Below are 25,587 nucleotides of genomic sequence, written 5' to 3' on the forward strand. Positions count from 1 at the left end.
CTGTCCATACTTAGCATTTGCATCACATGGAAGTTTTCTTCCCTTTTTTTTTTGCATATTCATTTTAGTACCCTAAAAGCTGCCATTATGTTCCTTTTCTGCTTCAGCACCTGTGTGGCGGTCAGTCTGCCTGACCTCTTTGAGCTAGAAACTCTGTCCATCCTCCCATTTGTATATTTCATGCTACTTCCATTGCATTATTTCCCATATTCTTCTTTCTGCATGCTTATCTCATCTTGCTGTTGCATTTTTTCTGAACAGTATCCTGATCTGTTTTCACACCCATGGCATGTATTGTTATCATTTTTTCATGACTTTTATTATCCTAAATTTCATTGTTTGTCTTGCCGTCTTTCCCCTTTCTTTGTTTCCTAGTTTCTTTGGATTCTGCAGGATTCATTCTTTTTCCTAACAATTTTGTATATCTTTACAGCACTGATAATCCCATTTCAGAATGTAAGCACTACTCTGAGCCTTGTTTTTCCTAAATTATATGACATCAGTGTGATTTGTCTGCCTCCACTGCGAATGAAAGTTTATATCTGATGTGGATAATTGAGTTATAATCATGAGAGGGGATGCATTTACCAAAAATGTAAAAGTTATTACTTAAAAGAACCTGAAATCCTGGGTGAAGTACTGGGCTAGTTTCTCATACTTCATGTGCATAGGAGTCTATTTCCCAGTCCCCACTTCCTTAATGTAACCTACTCCAAGGTTCCATAGCCTTGGAGTAGGTTAACAGTTTTTGCTAAACAATCCCTTGCTTTAACTCTGACACAGCTAGGTATATGATTACTAAAAATTTACTAACCTTTTTGTTGGCATTTTTTGTCCCTTTTCTGTTCTGTACATATCTTTCCATGGTGAGTCTTAACTTTTATTTCTGCCCAAAGAGTAAGGAATTTTATGGGTTCCAGTGATATATGGAATGACATAACACCAAATATTTAGCTGCTTTCTAAGTCAGACTTTTTTTTTTTTGGTTTCCCCGATTTAGGAGCGTTTGAGTTGATACACATGGCTGGCAAGGCAAAAGTACGTGTAAAACAGTGCCTGTCTGATGCTTCATGTTGGGGACCTTATAAAGGAGAAATCCAGTACAATGCAAGTAATCTGAAACAGGGTAATACGGTAAGACTTGGTCATTAGCCACTGTGAAATTTTAACTAAGAGAATGTGTTATTTTAAAAAAAGAATACACACATGTTGTACAGATGTGCAGTGAAGAAGTGTTGCTTGTTTCTAATACTTTACTTGCTAGATTTAGATTGTTCAGGAAATATGCATTATGTATTGTACAAAATGCAGGCCTGGCATACATCATGCTTGGTCAAAATTGAATAATGTAGCAAAAACAAATTAGGGAAAAAATTACATTTACACATCTGAGATATATGAAGTAGGAAACAAACTGTGATAGAAAAGGCTTCCTCACACAAAGATAAAGTGTCCATCTTACATACATTTTATAAGTTCCTTACTATATGGATACTCTATCTAAATGTTTATGAGCTGACCATATTGGAACTTTTTTCTCATGTCCTGTTGTCTTCTATGTCTGAGACAGAGATTTTAAAGCATTACACTGCACTTCATGTTCCTTTAGTACTGTCTGAAGAGTTGTGCATACATCAGTGATTCAGTGTTAGAAAGTCAAACTGGCACAGTAATTAGTGAGAAAATGGAATTGCAGAACAATAACCAGAGTGAGAAAATGGACTTGCAGAACAACAACCAGTGAGTTCTTCGTAACTGGCACTTTACAAGTGGTGGTAATCCCATCAGAAGAGCCAGAAAACATGCTGGCAGTAACTGAAAGTCTATCCTTTAGATAGCCTAGGGAGCTGCACTGCTCCAGAATTGTCTATTTTCATCCGATTCAGCATGTTGTGTTGTCTGGCATGACTACCTCTTTTGAAGCTTCTCATATCCAGGTCTGTGACTCCTCCCATAGCCATAATTCCCTCCATTTGACCTTAGTACCTCAGATCTCATTTGCCACCTGAAGACTTCAAATGTGTTCTACGAGGGCTCAGAGAACAGTGTATATCCTTTGGATTAAAACTCTGTTTCTGCTCCTCCCTGCTGAAAGACTTGTCTCACTAGCTTTAGTTAACAAAAATAATATGACAATTTTATTGTGTGTAGATTTCTAGGATTAGTGTTTTAGATAAGAGTTAGGTAGTTATTAGGGTAGTAGTAATTACCAGTGTAGTGGAATAGCATTTAATTCTTAGCATGCAGTTTGTAGTTGTTAGCCTTCATTAGATGACTTGAGTGTGTTTTGTAACAAGGTATAGTAAAAACTATATTCTAGGGTGTTTTGCCATTACACTGTGCCTTTTTTCTAGTGGTCAGTTATAGTTGTTAATTAGTTAACTTATTCATGTCTGATAATCAGGGATTAAAAAAGTGTACTGACTGTGGGCACAAACTTCCTCCTCAGGATCCCAGCTGTTAATTAGCTAACTTAATCATGTCTGATAATCAGGGATTAAAAAAGTGTACTGACTGTGGGCACAAACTTCCTCCTCAGGATCCCAGTTCATTGTGTGTGTACTGTTTGGCCATGGCTCTAATTGATACTGAATTTCAAGCATGTGTCTTTTTTAGGTCTAGGGCACTTCAGACTAGGAAAGAGAAGCTCATAACTAAGGGCCTCCTCCCTCCACCTATGGGGTCTTCAATTTCTACCAGATCTACCTCCACTGCTACTACTTACTAGGAAGCAGGACAAAAACAAACACAAGGATAAACCAAAAAAAAGGGAAAAGGGCAAAGAAAAGAGCAAGTCAGAAAAGACAGTCAAAACCAGATCAGAAAAGTTCAGTAAGCATTGTCCAGATCTGATGATATTGATTAGGCCAGATCTGAAACCTCCTAGAAGGTCAGAGACAACATTCTCTTAGGTCTGTCTCTCTTCTCTTCAGTTCACTTTCTCTCCAGATCTGGTGAGCCTAAGGTTGCATTCCTCCATACTTCAAGACAGAGCTGCTCGAGAGCACCTTTGGTGGCTTCTTCTACCTGGTCATTCAGGAGTCTTACTGAGCAAGACATCAACTGGATGATGCAGAAGCCTCTTAGAATGCAAATCCAGCTTGGGGTTCTCTCTGTGCCATCCCTTGGAACGTACCAAGTATTGTTCCAGCTATGCCTCCTTTTCTTTCTTCGGACCTGACTACTCTGGAGCCACCTTGCCCCAGGATGTCATTGTCAGAGCTAACAGTCTGAGCTACTTTGACTCTGACAGCATCTTCTTCCTTTTTGACTCCAGTGTATTTAGACCCAGAACAGACCCAGAGCTGAAGATTCAGTCCTATGGTTCAAGGGGATGGGTCGACACTGAAGTTGTCGGCGGTATCACTCGCCCTCAGGGCCTCTGCACTTGATAGCTCAGATACGAGATTGGCTTTGAGATTGAGGCCCATCAGCACAAAAGTATCTCTTTCATCTTCGGATAGCAGGACGTCTCCAGAGCCTATTGTAGCTTCAGTCTAAGAGGCTTTTGAGAGGGTCTTTGATGATGCTGAAGGACAAGGCACTTCCATCCAAGCCCCAAAAGGATTCTGCTTCTTCCCATCACTCTGTCATAAAGGAACTGTCAGTACCACAGGCTTCTGAGACTCCATGCTATATTAGCTCCTAGTCTGATTTAGAACCTTCTACTGTTCCACCAGAACCAGTTCATAAGAAACAGACATGCAAGCAGAAGCACATACATGCTTTAGAATCTTTCGCTGAAGACACGGATTTTGGATGAAAATGAAAGCTCTCCTAGATCCACCATGAATGACGTCAATTTCAGTTTGATTCCTGAATTGATGTAACAGAGAGGAGGATGGTCTACCAAGAATCCTTCACCTGATGAGTCCATGTTATTGGAAGCCTTTGCTTCTGGCTCAGCATCATTGTGTAACTTGAGTGGTTGCTGAAGTATTGTAAGTTGTTTACAAAATATTATAAACTTAATAGTTACTGTATTTACTGTGGCCTATAAAATTTGGTTTAAGACCTAGAACCTAAAGACCTCTGCCACTATAAAAAATAGTTTGTGCTGAAGAGTTCATAACCCTGTGGCTTATGAGATATGAACATTTGTTTGATATGTGAGGACATACTTTGATTCTGTCAAAAGGCTTAGGCTCCGTCCATTGGAAGTTACAGTGCAAACTTCCATTGGAGTGAATGAGTTAATTCCCTTTTCCCTTCCTCGAATAAAAAAGAATATTCCCAAAGTTTCACCTAGTCAGTGGGAACTCGCAGCAGCAGAAGGTGAAAGCTGTTAAGAGAGAGAGAGAGAGATTCATCCAACTGGTCCCCAAAGACCAGTTAGAGTTTGGAGTCTATTTGAGGTTCTTTTTAGTACCCAAGAAAACAGGGTACCTCAGACCCATTTTTGGGTATGAGTCATCTAAATCAGTTAAATCAGTCCATTTTGCCTCTGTTGAGGAAGGACAGTTGGATGTGCTCCATGGAGCTCTAGCACGCACACTTTCATGTAAAGATAAAGTAACATCAAAGAGATTCCTCCATTTCTAGCTGGGAGCTAACCACTACTAATTCAGAGCCCTGCCTTTCTGCCTCACAACAGCCCTCAGGGTGTTTACCAGGACAGTGGCAGTGCATCTGCACCTGCTAGAGATCCATGTATTCCCATATCTCATCGATTGAATCCTAACTACTACCTCCAGCTGTCTGCTGTTACATCATTTCGACCTTCTGCTCCACTTAATGCAAAGTCTAGGGGTTACAGTCAACCTACCCAAAAGCCACATAATCCTGACACATTAGATAGAATTCATCAGATGACACCTAGACTCAGTACTATAGATCACCAGCCTTTCCCAGTCCAGGTTGTTATCTCTGCATCTCACAAATATGAAGGTACTTCATCACCCTTCTCCTCCAGCAAAGTTTATTCTTTGGCTTTTAGGTCTGATGGCCTCTACAATCTTAATGGTCCCGCTAGCTAGATTTTGCATTCAAGTACTTCAATGAGCTCTAACCACCAATGCCTTCCCCTTCTAGGGTGGGGTGGGAGGCATTTTGAAAGGAGGATAGTCCAACATACCTAGTGACATGTAGAGGTCAGTCTTCACATAAATATCTTGGAGATGAGGCAGTCCTCCTTGTGTTGCAGGCATTCTAGGATGTTCTTCCCAAGGGTGTGATCTCCATAAAGCATATAATATGGTGTTAATCTGGTACATCAGCAAACAGGGAGGAACCCACTTCTATCTCCTTTGTTGAGAGGCCATGAGAGTTCAGCCATAGGCAGTGTCTTCAGATCATGTTCTGACAGTAGTGCATATACTGGGGATGTCCAATGTATTAGCGGACAGATTGTGTAGAACTGTTTTAATGCCACAGGAGTGCTTCCTCAGTCCAGTAGTGACAACCTTGATCGTTCATCACAGGTGTCAACTTTGCTGCAACCTCTTTGCATCCTACCTAAACAATAATCCCTCCATAGAGGCAGACAAAGGAATGCTGTGGTCCACACTTGACCCCCAGGTCTTTTTTATGCTTTTGCCCCATTGCCCTTAATGAACACTTTAATTCAGAAAGCAAGAATATGCAAGGCCAGAGTGATCCTCATTGCTTCTTTCTGGCCCTGACAAATGTGGTTTCCTTTCCTGCGGCTTCTACTAGTACATCCCTGGTGGATGTTGGATCAGCTCCAAACCTATTAACACACCCCTCTAAACTGGCTGCTCTGGATCAGATATCCATGAAATTAACCACTTGGTTCCTCCAGTTCTAATCTTAGCCAGAGATGACAGGATCATATCAGCCTCTCAAAAGTAATCCATTAAAAAGATCTACCATAGCAAGTTGAAGAGATTTTCAGTTTGGGCTATGTCAAATGGTTTAGACCACTTTTCTGCTCCTATTACTTCCATATTAGAATTCTTGTCTGAACTTTTCAACAATGGCTCTAATTATTCCACCATCAAAATGCAAATGGCTGTATTCTCAAATTTCTGCATAAGGCAAAATGGCAATTCTATAACTTCCATAAGAGTTTCTAAAGCTTTTTTGAGATTAACTTTTCTTCTACAACCACCTGTCAGAGATCCAGTTTTTCCCATAGATATTACTGTCATGCTACAAACATTAACTCAACCCCCTTTGAATCAGCAGTATCAATTGATTTGATGTTCCTCTCTTGGAAAAAAAAATATTTGGTGACTGTTACGTAAGCCAGATGAATTTCAGAGTTACAAGCTCTTTCCTGCAAACCTCCCTATCTGGTATTCCATAAAGACAGAGTCTCCTTGAGGACTATCTTATCCTTCCTTCCTAAGGTAGCATCCAAAACTAACTTAAATCAGCAAATCTACTGGCCTTTTTCTCAAAAAGAAGTGAGTATATTATTCATATGCTCGATGTTCATCACCAACTCAGATTCTAAATTCACAGGAGTAAATAATTCAAAAATCTAATAAATTCTTTGTCACCTTCTCAAGATCAAAACTAGACAAGGCTGTTGACAATGTTATTTTTTCAAGTTGACTATCAGAATGCATTTCTTTTGCCTGTAATAAAATGGGATGTCCCTACTATCTAAATCTCACTCTCCAAGGGCAATAGACACATCAACAGCTTTTGAGAGTAGACTCCCTATTTATGATATTTGTACTGCAGCAACTTGGCCAACAGTGCACACGTTTGTATGTCATTACAAACTGGATGTACTATCCAGATCATGCTCTTCCTTTGGCTTCCTCCTTCTCAGGAATGTCCTTCCTCAATACCACCCAGGTAAAACAGCTTGGGAATCTGTCCCATTTACTGAATCTAATGAAAAAAGTCAACATTGAGTAAGAAAATTATGTACTTAACCATAATGATAGATCCATGTTGTCTGATTTTTATTCATTTCAACCTCTCTTCCTCCTGCCCCTTCCAGATTTACACAGGTGGTCTTCTGGTGACAGGGCAGTTCTCACTTCCACCTTATCTGTGAGCAGCTTTTACAGACTACCTTCCAGTCCAGCTTACAGCCTGTCTGCTATCATTTCATTTTGGATGTAGTGTCATAGTTGTAAATTATCTTTATTATTGCAAATTCAATCTGAGGTACTAAGGTGGTATGGAGGAGAGGAGTCAGTGCCCTTGATCTGAAAAGCTTCAAAATCGGTGCAGAGTCAGATCTGGTCAAATCCAAAAACCACATGTGATAAAATGGATGAAGACCAGACAACTTGGATCTGTCATTATGGTAAGTACATAACAAGAAGTAACATTCTGTCTGTGTTGTCCATTTTCATTCTTCCTCAACAATTGGGGTTCGGATTTGATCTTCAGATCGGATTTGGCCATTACTAAAGCTCATGGCCACCAAAAAACTTTCTAGCTCCTCCCTTTTCCATAATGCACCAACCCTAACACCCCTCATATATTGTTTGCTGTTATATATCATGAAAAATGTCTATATGTCTATCTATTGATATATTAGAAGAAAGTTGTGAATTTTTTTTAGTAAAGTCTTAAAAATATAGTACCTATCTGGTGCTCAGTCTGAAGGACAGTTGTGTCCTTATAGTCTCTTGCCAAGTAAGAAAAGGATGGGGGTTGGTGGGTGGGAAGTTGAGGAAGAATGAAACTGGAGAACACAGATGGAACATTATGGTAAGTACATAACTTCTTTATCTGATGTTGTCAATTTTCGTTCATTCCTCAGCAACTGGGATGGAGTCCCCAGCTACCTAAATTCCCAGGTGGACTCTAAGGAAGGATGTTCCTGAGCACAACTTAACCAAAGGCTACTCTTCACCTAGAGACCAGATCCAGTTTTATAATGAGTGATAAGTGTGAGGATTGCTCCACGTTGCAGCTGCACATATGTCATCCATGGAAGCTTTAGAAAGAAATACTGAGAAAGTTGCTTTACTCCTAGTTGAATGTGCTCTTATAGGTTTTGGTAAGGTTAGGCCCAACTTGTTGTAAGTAAACATGCAGTCTGTCAGCCATTTGTCTAAAGTGACCTTTGCAACTGGTTTCCCAGTTTTGAATCTGCAAAGGATACAAATATTGGGTTTTTCTGATTTCTTTTGTTTTATGTAAGTAAAAATGTATTTGTCTGTGAACATCCAATAACTGTAACATACATTAACCTTTGTTTGAAAATTTGGGAAAGAAAACTGGTAAATTAATTGACTGACTGATACTGTATTCTGACACCACCTTAGGAAGGAAAGAAGCACTGGTATGTAATGGCACTCTGTCATGGAAATCAAGTAAAGAAATTTAGATGATAAAGCTTGAAGTTCTGAGATTCTTCTAGAAGAAGTAATGGCCACTAGAAAAATAGTTTTCCAGGTCAAGAATTTAAGTTCACATTTACCTGCTGTTCGAAGGGGGATTAAATTAAGGTTTGTAGTACCAAATTTAAGTCCCATGGTGGAGGAGGATTGTTATATGGTGGTCTGAGAAGGAGGATGCCTCGTAAAAAGGCTTTACAAAGTTTATATGAAGCCAGGGGGGAGTTTTCAAATCCAGTATAAAAATTAGAAATTGCTGATAACTGGACTTTAATTGTTAAGGAGCTAGCTCCCTAATTAAAAAATTGTTGCCAAAAATTCCAGGACACTTTGTACAGGAGCTGAAAAGTGGTCAGTTTGTTTTTGATGTGCATAAAAAGCAAATCTTTTCCATTTACTTCTGTAAAGTTTTCTTGCAGAAGCCTTATATGAAGATAGAAGTATATGGCAAACAGGGGAAGAGATCATCAGTTGTTTGGCTATCAGAATTGGAGAAACTATGCTTTTAGCTTGAGGTTTGGAATATCCAAATGCATCATGTCTGTTGCATGAAACAGGAGGTCTTGAACTGAGTCCAGAATTCAAGGTTGGGAATAGCAGATGAGGTCACAGGAAGGGAAATGAAATCTGTCAAGGCCAGTAAGTTGCTCTTCAACTGAGCAGCTTTCTGTAGAAATTTGGGAATTAGGGGAATTGGTGGATATGCATAGAGAAGACGGGGGGGAGCAGTTGTGGAGTAGAGCATCTCTCGATGATTCCCCCTGTGAGGGAGTGAGGGTGAAGAAGCTGCTGCACTTGTTGTTTAGGGGAGATGAAAAAAGATCACAGCAATGCTGGCCCCATTGACTGAAAATCATATCTGTCACTTTCTTGTTGAGACACCGCTCTTAAGGTAGTAAAATGTACCTGTTCAGTTTGACTGCTACCTCACTGGACTTCCCTCGGAATGTGCATTGGTATTAGAAAGCATTTGAAAGTGATCACCCATTGCCAAACCCTGAGGGCTTCTTGACATAAGGGGTTATACCTGGTTCCCCCTTGTTTGTTGATGTACTAAAAACTGACATGTTGTCTGTTTGAATCTCAATTGTCCCAAAAGGGAGAGAGTCTTGGAATGCCTGCATTGCTAAGAGCACTGCTATAATTTCCAGGACATTGATATGCATTTTGGCCTCTTTGGGGGACCAAGTGTCTTGGAATGTTTTTCTCCCAGGAAGTGGCCCCCACCCAATCTGGGATGCATCCATGATCACTATGGCCCTGGAGAATGAAGGGGTGACCTTGTAAAATTTGATCTCATTTAATCCACCACCAAAAGTATTTTTGCATGCATGGGTTAATTTTATTTGGGCTGACATGGGGTGGTAAAGAATTGACCATTGTATTGACAGTATCCATTGAATAATTCTCATATGAAGTCTTGGAAGGGGAAGTAGAATTATGACTGCTGACGTTGACCTTAGGGCTTGTAGAATCAATTGAGCTGAAATTGTGGTAGTGAAGATTATCTTTTTGACCTGGAACCTAATAGTTAGCACTCTTAAGAGAGGAAGTGAAGTTGTCATTGATTCTGTATTGAACACTGCTCCTATAATTCCAGTGTTTGGAATGTAGTTTGTAGTTATCCTCAGGCTGGTGCAAGTCTAGAGCACCTGATTCCATGCTTTTATTAGTAGATGCCTGGTCGGAGCAGTGATGAGCCTGTTGTCTAAATAAAGAAACACTTGGAATCCCTGTAGTCTCAAGTGATCTGCAACCACTGCCATGCATTTGGTGAACATCCTGGGGGCTGTGGTGAGGCCAAAGGGCAGTGTCCTGAACTGATAGTGGCTGGCTCCCAGCTGGAAGCATAGATACCTTCTGGATTGTCTGTTCATTTTTATATGATAGTATGCATCCTGAAGCTCTGTTGAGCACATCCAGTCATCCTTGCTCAAAAAGGGCAGAATGGACAGAACTGTGACCATCCCAAACTTTGTGTGTTGAATTACCTTGTTCAAGATACTAAGATCCAGAACCGGTCTCAATTTCTCTATTTTCTTTTGTATTAAAAAGAATCTTGAGTATTTCTGGATCCTGTTTGGTCTGGTGGGACTTCTTGGATGACTCTTTTTTTTCCAGCAGCTTTTAAATTTCTATTGCTGCTGATTTACTCTGACTGGGGGGGTACATCGGGAAGTTTGAATAGAGGTGGAGGTGGAAGGGAAAAGGGAATTATATAACCTCTGGATATAATCTTCTGCACCCAAGTATCTTCAGTGATTTCAAGCCAGGCTGTCTGATACAGAGATAAATGACCCCTGACTGCCTCCAGAGTGGGACAATTGGGCCTCCTTTCAGAGGTGCTGATTGGGTCTGTCAGAATAAGAATCTCTAGATCCTTGGTTCTGTGGGCCTCCTCTACCATGTGGGTGGTGTCTTCCTTTTGAGTTCCCCCCTCTGCCCCTGGGGGAAATATCTCCACATGGATCTTGGATAGGACCCCAGGATGTGCAACCACTGCAGAGAGGGTCTTTCCATCCTTCTCGCACCTGGAGAGTGTGTCCTTCACTTTCGGGCCAAACAGAGAACTGCCATCAAAAGCAGCATTGATGAATGAGGACTTGAAAGGCTTCACAAAATCACAGAAGCTCATCCAAGCATGGCTCCATATGGATATGCCTGAACCCACTCCCCTTGAGGTACCTTCAACCAATGTGAGATAAGCCTTATGGATGAGTTAGAAATCAATAATAGGGTGCCCAACTGCAATGCCATAGATGCCTGAGCCTCAGCAGTGATGGATCCTGAAAGGGAATTTGATAGTTCTTTTATTAAATCCCTTTGAGGCCTTGTAAAATGGACCGGGTAGTTCAGTGATCTGTAAGTAAATTTCTCTGAAGCATACACACACTTCCCAAATCTGGCAAGTGCCCTAGACTCTCTGTGAGGGGGATGGACAGAGGAACGCTGTTCCGCGGGTTCCTTCTTAGTGGCTGCCGCCATGACTGTGTCATCTATGGCACTCTCTTGCTCCAAAATTCCTTGCCTACAGGTGGTGCCAGGATCCAATCCAGTCTCTTGGCAATTGGCTCAACTGTGTCAGGCTCTTTCCATGCCCGCCGCAAGACCAAATCAATGAGCTTGTCAATGCGCAGAGTCACCCAGGAGGTAGACTGACCAAACCCAGAAGCCTCCAGGAGCACTGACTTCTCCAAGGAAAAGTTTTGGGCTGATCAACTACCCCTTGGCTTTAGGATTTCATGGATGTTTCCAAAGGAGACATCTTCAGCTGGTGAGCTTGGAGACCCTTCCCCTTTGTCGAAATCAGTGTCTTCAGTGATAGACTCCTGAGGGGAATCCAAGTGCTTCCTCTTGCACTTCCTGTCCCTAGGGTCGTCTTTGGTGGGATGTTCTGGAAAGGTTTTGGAAGAAATGGTAATACCTTGCTGGGTATCCTGGAGACTTTGGGTAGGCTGTACCTGGTGGACCAGGATAATGAGGCTCAACATGCAAAGACATGTGAGACCCAGATGGATGATCCAAGGAGGGAGGAACCATCCATCCTGCAGGAGCAGAAATCACCCTCTCCACTACCTCAAAGGCAGACCACTCCAGAGAGAAGGAAGCTGATGGAGCTGAGAATCAAAGCTACTGACCCCTCGTCTCCCTCTGCCCAGAAGTTAACCCACACAAGGCAGAGGTCAGAGCTGAGCTATCCAGTGCCGAAGCTCCAAGCGGCAGAGATGGCACCAAAAACGTTGGAGTCAACTCTGTAACACCTCGGATCCAACAGAGACACCACGGCTCAGAGAGTCATCTGGATCCGAAACCATAGGAGCCAGAGCACTCAGAGTAAGCTTCAGATCTGAAGAAACTAAGATCTTCGGATATGAAGTCAACAGTCCCAGAAGTCTCAGATCCAAGGGTATTGAACCAACTGGTCAGTGAAGGAGCCAAAAAAAGGTGGTGTAGTGCTTATAAAGGCTTCTTGACCTGTTAAGGGGTAGGAGCCAGAATAAATCCCATCTGTATTTGCACAGAGAGAAACTTCCTCATCATCCTGTCCACATCTGCTTTGGTGAAACTCCTGGAAGAATGAGTAGATGCCAGTGATGAGGATCTTGAGCACTGATTTACTTATAGAAAGGGAGAAGGTACACGGAATGGTACGAGATCCAAGGAAGTGAGAGTATGTTGTTCTTGGTAATTGCTTCTTATCCAATAATGTCAAATCTGACAAAGCTGACTTATTGTCTGATGCCAATGCAGCAGCAGCTTTCAGATCCAATTTCTTGGCCTTTTTCCTCTGTGGTTCAGTGGTAGGATCTGAGGATGGTGTAAAGGATCCAGAAAGCTAAGAAGACTCTTTTGCCTTGTGCTTGGGGGGTTGTGCCCCAGCTAACACTTTGAAAAACGAAGAAGGGAGCAATTCTTTTAATATGAATTTATTCTTCCTGTCAGCCAAAGCCCTAGGATTAAATCCCTGACAAATATTGCATTCAGCATTTAGGTGTTGAGGGCCTGAACAATACATTCATAGAGCATAAGAGTCTGAAAGTGGAATTTTATGTCTGCATTCCATACAGTTTTAAACCGCAAACAAAAGTAAGAATTTTTCTTTTTTTTTTAAGAAAGAAAATACCAGTGATGGTGTTGACGCCGCCAGCCCAGCTATCTGGAATTTTGTAAATAATTATATGTCATGTGTGAATATTAATATGATTCATATGCTTGTCTTACAAATTTAAGAGAACTATTTGTCATGTATATATTAAATTACTGGTGCAAAAGTGTGTGTAAAGTACTGAGCTAAAATGTAACCACAGCGTACCTTACTGGAAAAGAACAGAAATGTATATAAACTATATACCTGTGCAAATGTATGTTTTAATAGTAGAAACTGGAACATACAGAGTTAACTTTCAAAACTTCAAGAAAATAAGTTGAAATTAAAACTGCTTTACGATGTACTATAATAAGTAGTTTCAGTGCAGCAAGCAGACACAATGTCTAGAGCTACAAATTTCTTTCTATTGTCTTGAAACAGAAATAATTACTAGGTTTAAAATGTAAAGTATTTTTATTGTTCTGTGACTTCCTACCAGATGCACATCTGAGAGATAAGTATTTTTAACACAGTGGTGTTAGTATCTGTTTAGCCTGGGAGCTGAAGTCAGGTGACATGTCATCCGAGCTACTAAAGCAGAAATGTTGATTATTAATTTAAGAACTCTCTCAGAGAAAGTCTGTGCATTTTGTATCTTGTCTTGGACCTAGAAACATTCACCCAGCACTTCTGCCTGTGTGTTGCTCTGTAAGTAAGTTATTTAGAGCATAGTATCTTTTAGATATAGATAGGAATATAGTAAAGATTAGTTTAGATATTTTCTGTATTTATTTGAGACTGTCCTGCATTGTTGCTTTAAAATATTTCCTGTGATTCTGAACTCTGAAGTTAGTGTGTTGAGTATTGTCTTGTTCTTTTATTTATTATTAAATATATTTAAACCTTTTAATTGTGATTGGCTTGTTTAGAGATATTTAAGCTCTTAGATTATTTGCATATGTATTTGGTGACACTGTACAGGCCACTCCTAAATAGCATTGAAAGTCGTGGTCGCACTTACCATTTGGATAATAGTAACATTACACAGTAGGATTGGTCACCCTTTGTAAGGACCTTAAGTAGTTGATAAGTAGTGGCTCTTGGCAGCTGGTACTACCTTATAGTCTGGGCAGAAGGGGGCATAGCTAGTAAACCTGTGCCAGCCTTTCCCAGATGTGTGTTTGTGTTTATGTATAATTCAAATCCCAAAGTGTGTGTGTGTGTGTGTGTGTGTGTGTGTGTGTGTGTGTGTGTGAGCTACTTTGGCAGGGACACGAAGCACTGGTGGACAGAGAGTGTGCTGGAGGTTTCGGCTTGGCCAGTCAACTGAGATCTCAACCATATAGCTGTGCCAGTGGGGGGGATCTGGAGAAAGAGAGAGAAACCAGCCCCCCAGACTGACTGTGATCTCTGTGTGCTCTAAAGGGAAATTGTACTTTATTGTGTGTGTACTTGTCTTCCTCCCAATGTGTACATCCCTCACTGGTGCTAGTGGTGAGGATTGAGGCTCCTTGATTACTGAGCCAGTGCAGGGGCATCACAGCAGGAGTAGAGGATTCAGGCTGCTGTCTTCTGTAACTGAGGTGCAAAGGATAGAACTACCAGCAATTTAAAAAGTGCACTCTAAAGTTTAGAAAGGAAGGTATAAGAATAAAGAATATAATATTAACAATTATATGAAAAATTCACTTACCTGAGTTCAAACAAGGCTGTCTAGCTCAAGAGCTTAAGGGGACCAGGTCTTCACAGTAATGCGACAAACGATGTTTGTGGAGTGTTAGGGTTGGTGCAATATAGGAAAGGGAGGAGATTGAGAGTTTTTTGGTGGCCACAAACTTTAATAATGACCGAGGCAGATCTGAGGATTGATCTGAACTCCAATTGCTGAGAAATGAATGAAAATTGACAACATCAGATGTTTCATTTTAGTACAAACAAACAATTTCTGCAACTACTGAAGCAATTGGAGTGATAAGTTAAGGCTGTTTCTGTGGAGGAATGATGAAATAATGAAATATGCTGATCGTGGAAATAAGGGTAAAACTTGGCTAGGCTTTAAGGGCCCCAGGGCCATTAGCCGTGTAACTTCCTATGATCCTAGATGACTGTGCCCACTTCTGTTTGACTAGAGGACACTTACTGACATTTTTGGTGGCACCGTTCCAGCAGTAGCAAATTTTTGTGTTTGCCATATCATTTTTGAGGCATATTCTAAAATTATCAGAGCTATGCATAAGTACAAAACAAACACTAGCATTAATGTTATGAACAAATTGCAAGTACAAACCACTAACCTTAAATTTGTGTTCATGGTACAGCTTTAAACATTCACAAAAAACGTTCCATATTCATTATGTATGGCAATTATGGTTGTAAAATTAAAAACTTTAGTTTATTTGCAGACTTATTTGTCCAACAGACACCTGTGAATTTTAACTGAGGAGGGAGGAGGTTGGTAGGTTACACAATTTGGTAGAGGGTTAGCATTGTTGGAAGGGGCTTAGGAAGGGTTAATTATTAAGGGAGTGTAGTGTGTGGGTGGGAAATTAAGTAAGGATGGGTGGGATTTTAGAGTTTATATTGCCAGGATGAGTGCGGTTGGGTATCTTTTGACATTGTTTTTAGGTCAGGTATTATTAACCATGTCCAAGCGACTAGGAATTTCATTGGAGGCCTGGTAGTAGATAAGGAAAGTTTTGTTGTTTGATGTAATGTTTATGTTGTTGCCAATAAGGAATTATTTTTTATTTTGTTTTGTTTTGTAGGCACATGGATTTTCCAGGCTGTTTGAGGTGGTGGGGGATTGGTTGGGCAGTATGCTTGCAGTAGCCAGGGAGCTAGGAGACTGTGTTGGAGTTTAATGGGTATTTTAGTTTACTTCAGTTCAGTATAACTCTGCTTGTTTTCCATGCTTTCCCCTCAATGCAAAATGACTGGATGGTGCCCTATAACTGGGGTTCGGGAGTTCAGACTGCACATTCATCAGAAAATGCATGCTGATTTGCGTATTAAGGGTGGGGAGAAAGTAGCATGTGCCATGGGAGCAATCTGAGTGCCATTTCTCAATTCTTTTTGTAATGGCATTTCAGAAATATCAGGCAACATTTTTGTGCTGTTGCTGGTAGGAAGGGAGCATGCCTCGGAGTGGTGTATACTTCAGATTGCTGTGTTTTTTTGCTCTTCCAATGAAGATCTGGAAGAAGGGGGCATGTTTCTCAGAGGGTATGAGTTTAAGACTGCCAGACTGCCATGAGCAGTCTGTTAGAGCGTTTGTTTTTGACTTGTAATTTTTAGTTCTCTCTCTCTCTCAATCCTTTGTGAGCTGGTGATTTTAAGATTAAAGGGTGGCTTGCACTTAATGAATTCTGATAAACACTAGACATAGGATTTCTCTGGATGCAGCAAATGTCTATGAAGCATAATTTTGCTAGTCTTCTGATAGCTAGGGTTAATACTGCTAATATTTTAATCATAGTGGCTCGAGTGATTGGTCCCCGTTTTGCTCAGATTATTTTTTGGTCAGTACATTATCTCTGAGTGTTATTCTTGAGTTTTGGAAGGTGTGGTGCAGAGTGTTGGGCAGAATGATGGGTGGGGGAGGGGTTCTGTGTGGTATCCATATGCAGACTGAGTGGGTGGTACTCGAGCTGGTCAGGTGAGGAAGGAAGTTGTACTTATTTGCAGTGTCTGGGTGATCTATCAACATGTGGTCAGTATGTTTTTAACTCATTTACTCCAATGGGTCTCAGGAGGTTTGCTTTACAACTTCTAGTGGGTGGACCCTAAGCTTTTTGATAGAGTCAAATTATGTCTTCACGTTTCAAACAAATGTTCATCTCTGAAACCATAGGGGTTACTAAAGAAGAGTAAATGGCAGACTCTTCGGCATAAACTATTTGTATAGTGGTTGTTTTCTTTTGGTTCTAGGTGTTAAATTGGATTTTATAAGTTACTGAAAACACAATAACTATTAAGTTTGTAATATTTTGTAAACGACTTACAATGTCTCAGCAACCCTTAGGTTACACAGCATCATTTTGTTTAGCCAGTATCAGGCTGAGAGCTTCCATATGAGGCTAAGCAGTTCTGTCTGTGCTACTTGGTTATCTAGATTCAGAAAAAAAACATGAAATTTATGAAAATATAACTAAATATTATATGAACATCAATTTATATCTCTAACCTCACTAGACAGGGTCAGTTGTCAATACAGTTGTGATTGCCATCATACAAGCTTTAAGATGAAGTATTCTAATACTTTGTAGCTAACATAGTTTTGGCATTATTAAAGCAAATATGAACAGTCTATATTTGATGCCTAGATGTCTCAGTGGGATGCAAGTATAGAATCACATGGAGGCTTCATTCAGCCGTAATGAGTTAAGGGAAGGTGAATGGCATAATGGTTTGCTATGATATGACTGATATGCATTTTTTGGCCTCTGAGGTTGGGTCTCTGTTGCTCCCTCCCTTCTCCTTCTCCAGGGTCTCATGTGTTTTTTTTTTGGCAGTTATTGTTTGCGGTCATTGTGGTTAAGGTAGGTAGGTATGTGTACAAAAAAAAACTAGGGGCATTGAAGAAGAGGGAAGTTACAATAGGGCACTTTTAGGTGGTGCAGGTATTCATGTTACTAGCATTGCCAGCGGTAAGCGTGAAGAAATTTGTTAGCTTAATATTTGACATACTCTGCTTAGTCGATGGAGTAGGAATATTGCTGTGTTGGTAGGTGAGGTTGGGATATGGGTTATTTTGGGAGTTGGATTGTGGTTTGGAGATGAGAAGGTCAGCACAAGTTATTGGTTTTGGGTGGATGAGTACATATGGCTGATTTTATTATTGGTGAAGGAGCGTTTTTTTGTACAGGAAAGGCTAGAGTAGGGACAGAATGGGGTATTGGCCGAGATACTCATTTTCTGTGTTGCAGAAGTTTGAGATGCAATCCCTAAAGAAGTGTTAGATGCACATGGTGTTCCAGTCAGAGGAGCTGTTTAGAGATGCAGGGGTCCCGACACAGTCACGGGTGGAGCCTTTGATGGAATGGCAGATGAGAAGTAGCAGAAAAACATAAGGCTCCAATGAAGCAAAGTTCTAATAGTGTGGGGAAGAAAGCTCACAAGACGATGGAGGCTGCTAAGAGAGGGGCCAGTGGAGCCTTTATGTTGGTGCATCAGCCCTCTCCAGGTAATGGTGCAAGTGGTCAGGTTGTGGCTGATTTACAAATGGATGTGGCTGGGGTGGATAGAGTGCCAGATTTATTTCAAGTCATAGATGACCCTGAGCATGTTAGGTTGCATGATTTCCTGAGGTTTGAAGAACAGGTGCAAGAAGCAAGGAGAGAGTTGGGTGCTGTAGAACGAGACAGTGTATTAGGAGTATGTAGGGGGAATCAGCAAGTGAGCGAGTGACTCAGGAGGTAGAGCAGGTTGCAGGGGCTAGTGGTTTAGATTTTAGAGGGCAGCCAGGAAATTGGTTAGCAACCCATACTTTTTTGGCAGGAGGGTCTGGGGTGTTTATTATACTTCATATTGCTGCATCTGTCAGTGAGAAGCTATGGAAGAGGGACTGTGTTCATGTATTTGATTTAATTGATGTGTATTGGATGCAGAGGCTGGCAGAGTCAGAGACTATGTGAACTAAGGATTTGGTGGCCGCATTGACCACTGTGGGTAGGAAGAGTCCAAGTAAGTTTTGGGCAAGAAATTGAGAAAGTTGGGTTTTGGGTTTTGAGTTTTTGTGTATTATGTGGCTGCAATTCTAGAAAAAAATGATCTCGGGCTTTGCCATTGTTGCCATATTTCCTTACTAATTGAGAGGCAAAAAGGCTGCATGCAGGGATTGCTTGGCTAAGGGTTGACTATTGTTTTCACAAATGAAAGCAGCTGACAAGTCATTGCCCTGGGGAGGGGAGGAGGGGGGGTGAGGCATGTAAATACTTGGTTGGCAATGATATTGGACCAGTATGTAAGTTTAATCGTGTTGTGGAGGTATTCATGCAGCAGCAAAATGCTGGCACAAGGAGGGGGAAGGTGGACAGTCATTTCAGTTGCCTTAGGATAGAGGCAAGCCACATGATGTAGGTCACTTCAGTCCTGTAGGGAGAGGTAATTGTTGTTGTGGCCAAAGAGGTGTTTTGCTGTTTCAAGGGAAGCAGGGGAGGTAGGTTTTCCCATTCGCCCAGTAACATACATGGGCTTGCCTTTCAGCTTTATCTGATTTTGATGATCGGGAAATGGCTAGAGAATTGATTGAAGGCTTTAATGGCGGGAGTCACTGAACTCAGTTGTAGAGATGCATGAAGGGTTATGTCATAATTTGAAGTCAGTGAAAGGAAGGGAAGGCTCTTTTTTGAAGTTACTGGATAAAGAAGTTGCGGCAGAGACTATTGCAGGTACTTTTGAGGTGCCATCTTGTAGTAGTTACTGCATTTTTCTTTTGGGTGTAGTGCCTAAAAAGAAGCCGTACAAGTTTAGATTGAGTCATCATTTATCATATCCGAAGAGGGTTAGGTGGTTACATTGCCAGAATGGCTGCTCAAATGCAGCATGCATTTATGGATGATGCAGTGAAGGTTTTCAGGGAATTTGAGGATCCTGGTTTGGTAAAATTGGATATCAAAGCCACTCTTACTGATAAGGGAAGAAGATTGCCCTTGGGTGTATGTCAGTGGGAGGTGCTATTTTGATAAGGCAGTCACCGCACGTGCTGATGTTCATTGTGTTACACTGCTGCAGTCATTACACTTGGGTTATCCTGCCGTCAGGCGGTCCCGTAGTCGGCCAGAGTTCCAAAGTCTTGGTCCGGCGTCAGTTGCTGTCGCTTCTTCCCTGACGTCAGTGCGCCAGGGGTATATAAGATGCATCTGATGCCATTTTCTTCAGTCTTTCTTGCCGCGCGGTGCCCGAAGCAAAAGCAGTTCGCAAGTGCCGGTCGGCCGACTCCTGAGATTTTCAAAGTCGAATTTCAGATCCAAAGTCTTCAATAAAACTAAGTACCCCATTGGGGAAACTTTTTTCTTGCCTCAGACCGATGTCAGAAAAAGTTAGTAATTGTATTTCTTGTGGGAAGCAAATACCTCATAAGGACTTCCACTCTTACTGTATTCCATGCCTAGGCCCTGATCACAATGTCGCTAGTTGTCGGTTTTGTGCCAGATTTAACAAACACACTATAAAACGATGTTTTGATTTTGCTTTGGACTACTTTGGCCGAAGGTTCAATTATACTATGCCGTCGGATCAACCGACGACCGCAATTCTGAAAAAAACGCAAAGACAAGGATAAGGACAGGCATCCGAGGTCCAAAACCGACGACGAAGCCTCTTCTAGGCCAGTCGCCGGTTCGCCGGTTCTCAGTGAGGCGCTTTCGCAGCCCCTGACACCTGCTACCTCAGAGCCACAGGCCGCCTCCAACTCTCACGTTGAGACAACTAGGCCTCTGGAAACTCAAGGTATTGGGCCTACGGAAACTAATCCCTCAGATGGGTCCGGAGCCGCTGAGCAGGCATCGGCTTCTGAGGGTATTTTCAGGCCTTCACAACTTACCATTAAAGCAACAGCCAAGACAAAAACACCATTAAAGACAAAGAAGCAAGTACAGCATTCTCCTGGACAGTCCTCCATGCCTAAGAAACAGATGCTTAAAATGGCCAAAGACCTCATTACTCTAATCAGGGGTTCCCATCCCCCTCCTGAGAAAAGGCCTAGTCAGGATACAGACTATGATTCCTCTGATCAGGTTTCCATTTCCTCTGATTCCTCTTCAGACCAGGGATACTCTCTACCCCCCTATGAGGACTCTAATGCTGAAGAATCTATCCCTTCAGCCTCTCCTCCTGAGGATTATTCTTTTGGGGAAACCTTACATACCATGAGGGAGCATTTCCATTGGGAAAGTCAGGATTATTCAGAATCCAAGAAAAGGCTCAGGAACTTCCTTTTATTGCCTCAGCACAGGCCCCTGGCTATTCCACCTGTGATAGATATTGTGGATGATGTGTTCTCTGAATCCAGCTTATCTCCTGATTCTTTGCCCCCTGCATCAGCCAAGCCAGATAGGTATTATAGAGTCCCTGACTCTCACAAGTTTCTTTATAAAAACTCTTCTGCTGATCCAGAAACTATTTCCCAGGGTCCCAGAGGGGTTAAGGCTTCCATCGCAAAAAATCCAGTCCCCTCTGACAGAGATTCCAGAGCATTGGATAGATGGGGGAAGAAAGTTTACACTTCTGCAACTTTAGCAGTAAGGGCTTTAAATTTCCAGTGTCACATGCTTAAGTACCAACAATATTTAATGGCTCAGTTAAAACAGAAAATGCTTGCAAGCTCAGTAGCTCCTGACTATAAAGAAATGCAGGATTTATTGCATGCATTTGAACAGGTGGGAAAACATACTCTGCAATGTGGTTTTGATTCCTTAGAGGCCTCTTGTAGAGCCGCAGTTACAGTTTCTGTGATTCGAAGACATGCTTGGTTAAAAGAACAGAGTTTACCTGACCATGTTAAGGCAAAATTATTGGATGCTCCTTTACAGCATGATACCCTGTTTGGTGTTAAGGCAGAAGAGGTATTAAAGAAAATGGAGGAAAAAGCTAAATCTATGCAAACAGTCAAAGATTTCTTACAGGTACAGCCACCTCGATTTAGTAGAAATTGGCCTACAAAGAATTGGTCCTTTCCAGTGTCAGGCAGGCCACAGAGAGGCAGATACAGACGCCTAAGAGGCAGATCTCAACCCCAAGGCTCTTAACAGACAACGACAGTGGGGTACCTCAACCCCAAAAGGAGGTGAGGACAAGTCTCAACCTTACAGGAAACAGTCCCAATGACTTCCCCCTTCATACGCCAAGCACTTCCCTTTTGGCAGCCCCCTTAGGGGGAAAATTAGCACTTTTTTCTCAAAATTGGCAAACAATCACCCAAGACAAATGTGTTCTGAATATTGTGTCTCAAGGTTACAGGTTCCACTTTCACACTTTATCAAGGCTAAAAGGAATGCCAAACCTTCCACAAAATCAATGGGCAGAGGCTCAAAAACAAATTTCAGCCCTCATAGACATGAGAGCTGTTCAAAAAGTACCACAGCAGGAACAAGGACAAGAATCTTACTCAAGACTCTTCCTGGTCCCCAGAAAGGACAAAGCCTGGAGACCCATACTAGACCTTTCAACTCTAAATACTTACCTGGATGTTCCGAAATTCAAAATGTTGACACTACAGCAGCTTCTTCCCATGCTGGGCAAGAAGGCTTGGCTTGTTACTCTGGACCTCAAAGAGGCATACCTGCATGTCCCTATCAGACAAAATTGCAGAAGATACCTCAGATTCAAAGCTGGTACAGTGCACTTCCAATTCTCTGCACTGCCTTTTGGCTTATCTACTGTGCCCAGGGTCTTTACCTGGCACCAGTAATTGCATTTTGCAGACAAAAAGGAATTCAAATATATCCATACCTGGACGACTGCCTCATTCAAGCAGAGACAAAGGACATTCTTCTAAAGCATCTGGCGTTTGTAAAAAGGTTGCTAATTTCTCTAGGGTACACAGTAAATGAAAAGAAGTCAAAACTAGTGCCCTCACAGCAGATAATATTCCTGGGTGCCAGCTTAAATACAATGGCCCAGATGGCTTATCTCACGCCAGACAAACAAGGACAACTGACTCAATATTTTCAATTACTGGCAAAGAAGTCCCCTCTCCCTGCAAGAAAAATTCTGCAGGCCCTGGGATTCATGGCATCCTGCATACTACTAATTTCATATGCCAGACTGCATATGAGGAAATTACAGTGGTACCTAAAAAGTGTTTGGGCTCAACACTCTCACAATTTAGAAGCAATAATACCAATAATTCCCTGCCTACAACAGGAGTTTTGATGGTGGGCACAGGCATGTCACCTCAACAAGGGTCAGCCTTTCACTCTACCCACAGCCAGGCAGACTATAACAACAGATGCTTCGGATTACGCCTGGGGAGCACACATGGCAGGAAGATGTATTCAGGGCAAGTGGACCACAGACCAAATGCATCTTCACATCAATCAAAAAGAGATGTTGGCTGTTCAGAATGCCATAACAGCTTTCGAGGACCTTCTGCATCCAGGACAGTTATTATTAAAGACAAACAATACCACAGTAATGTAGTACATAAACAAGCAAGGGGGCACTCATTCTTATCCCCTATGCAGGCAAGCCATGACCTTGTGGAAAACAGCTCTAACTTATCAAGTTCATCTGCAAGCACAATTCCTGCCAGGAAAGAAAAATACTCTGGCAGACGATCTAAGCAGAAATATCATGGACCCTCACAAATGGAAATTGAATCCACAAATCCTCAGCATGGTAACGCAAAAATGGGGATGCCCAGACATAAATCTTTTTGCCTCCCCACTGAATTGCCAACTACAAAAATTCTGCACAAGGACTTACCACACACAAGCATGGAAAGTGGCTGCTCTCTCATTCAGCTGGAAAAACCTAAAAGTGTATGCCTTCCCACCACTGCCTCTCCTTACAAAGGTACTCCTAAAAGCCAGACAAGAAAAACCACAGATGATCCTGATTGCTCCAGACTGGCCACACCAGCACTGGTACCCAATCTTAAAGAACTTAGCTCAAGGCCCACCATGGATTTTGCCTCAAATTTCACACCTTCTGACTCAACAAAACAATCAGATACTGCACGGTCAGCTCAAAACCCTAAACCTGGCTGCATGGCAGATTCATTAGTTAAACAGGCAACACCTCTCTCTAAAGCTGTTATTGATGTCATTTTGGAGGCCAGGAGGCCTAGCACCAGGAAATCTTACTCAGAAAAATGGAAGAGATTCTGCACCTGGAACCAGGCTCGAAGCCTTGAGCCTCTTGTCCCAAACATTCCTCAGATTTTACAATACTTAACTGAGATGCTGGACAAAGGCCTATCCTTCTCATCAATTAAGATCCACGCCTCTGCCATTTCAGCACATTACAACACGGATCCTCCTTTATTCTCTCATCCCTTGCTAAAGCAGTACCTCAGAGGAGCTAAAAACATAAGACAGCCCCGGAGAGCACCAACACCAACTTGGAACCTCAATTTTTGTTTTGGAAAAACTGACCCTGCCACCTTTTGAGCCAGCCAATACAGCCGATCTAAAATTTTTATCATGGAAAACAGCTCTGCTCCTGCAGTAACTTCAGCATGAAGAGTCTCAGAGCTACAGGCATTAATGGCAGTAGAACTTTTTATTATTTTTCATCAGGACAGGGTTTCTTTAAGAACAAACCCTACCTTTATGCCAAAGGTGGTATCTATTGTGGCTCTTAACCAAACCATCCATTTGCCAACGTTTTATCCAAACCACCAGAATAAAGGGGAGAAACTTCTGCACTCTTTGGACATACACAGGTAGCTACGCTTCTGCTTGGACAAAACAAAAGCTTTCATGAAAACTGAGCAACTGTTTGTAGCATATGCTGCAGGATCACAGGGCAAGGCTATCTCAAAGCAAACTATCTCCAAATGGATAGGACACTGTATTCATTACTGCTACACACAGCATGGAAAATCAGTCCCTAATAACATTAGGCCACATTCTACCAGAGCAACAGCCACTTCAGCAGCCTTTCTCAGAGGAGTACCAACCAAGGAAATTTTGGAGGCTGCAACTTGGGAGTTCAGTGCACACCTCTACCAAGCATTACCACTTGCCTCTTTACTCTAAATCCAGAGCAGGATTTGCCACTGCAGTTCTGCAGGGCCTCATAGCCAATCATAATTCTTTATAGAGCAGCCACCCAACCTTAGCTTTGGGATTCTACCCAAGTGTAATGACTGCAGCAGTGTAACCCGATGAATATAGTACAGTTTTGTACCTACCATAAATGTAGATGTTCGAGTGTTCACACTGCTGCAGTCCAGATTACCCTCCCTCCATCCCCTCTGTCCTAACTGGACTTATCTATACCTTTCTATCCTATACAACCTTTGTGGTGTATTTGCTTGTAACTGAAGGTATTGTTTTTAATTTATATATATGTTTTATTAGCAATATGTATTGCCTACCTACTTGGGGGCACCTGACATCTGGGGCAAGAAAAACTGAAGAAAATGGCATCGGATGCATCTTATTTACCCTTGCTGCACTGACGTCAGGGAAGAAGTGACAGCAGCCGATGCCGGACCAAGACTTTGGAACTCTGGCCGACTACGGGATCACCTGATGGCAGGATAACCCAAGTGTAATGACTGCAGCAGTGTGAACACTCGAACATCTACATTTATGGTAGGTACAAAACTGTACTTTGCCCGTGCTATATTTGATTAATTCAGTGTGGCACTGCAGTGGAGGCAGAAGCGAATCTTTACTCAGAAGGCAGTCCATTATTTGGATGATGTTTTATTGATTGAGGAAGGTCAGAAGGGAGTTGAAGGGGGGGGGGTTAAATATGTATGGAATTAGGGGTACCACCAATGCAAAAGGAACTTGAAAGTCCAAGCAAGGTGGTAGATTTTCTAGGGTTGACAGTGAACAGCCATAGGCATTTATTTTGTTTGCCAGGGAAGTAGTAGCAAAGGTTGAGTGAGTGAGAGGGAAGGATAAGGTTAGAGCATAGCTCTCAACCTTCCATCTCCAAAATGAGGAACACTAGCCCTCATAATGTGGAACAAATGGGCAAATGTAGAACACATACTAATGGCTTACCAACAGTTTCAACTAGGAAGGCCAGTAAATGGTTAAATATGCTAGT

General features: G+C 41.9%; 1 protein-coding gene across 1 annotated transcript in view; it reads left to right on the forward strand.

The window, feature by feature from the left end:
* The window catches only part of ZFPM1 (zinc finger protein, FOG family member 1), a 1,358,773-nt gene that overhangs the window by 1,071,842 nt on the left and 261,344 nt on the right, over positions 1-25,587 (forward strand). Inside the window, exon 4 of the mRNA XM_044081656.1 lies at positions 1,001-1,134. Within this exon, the coding sequence (XP_043937591.1) occupies positions 1,001-1,134 (134 nt within the window). The remainder of the gene's footprint in view (positions 1-1,000; positions 1,135-25,587) is intronic.

Source organism: Protopterus annectens, chromosome 8.part1 (assembly GCF_019279795.1).
Source record: "Protopterus annectens isolate FY-2018-M chromosome 8.part1, PAN1.0, whole genome shotgun sequence".
Classification (NCBI taxonomy): domain Eukaryota; kingdom Metazoa; phylum Chordata; order Ceratodontiformes; family Protopteridae; genus Protopterus; species Protopterus annectens.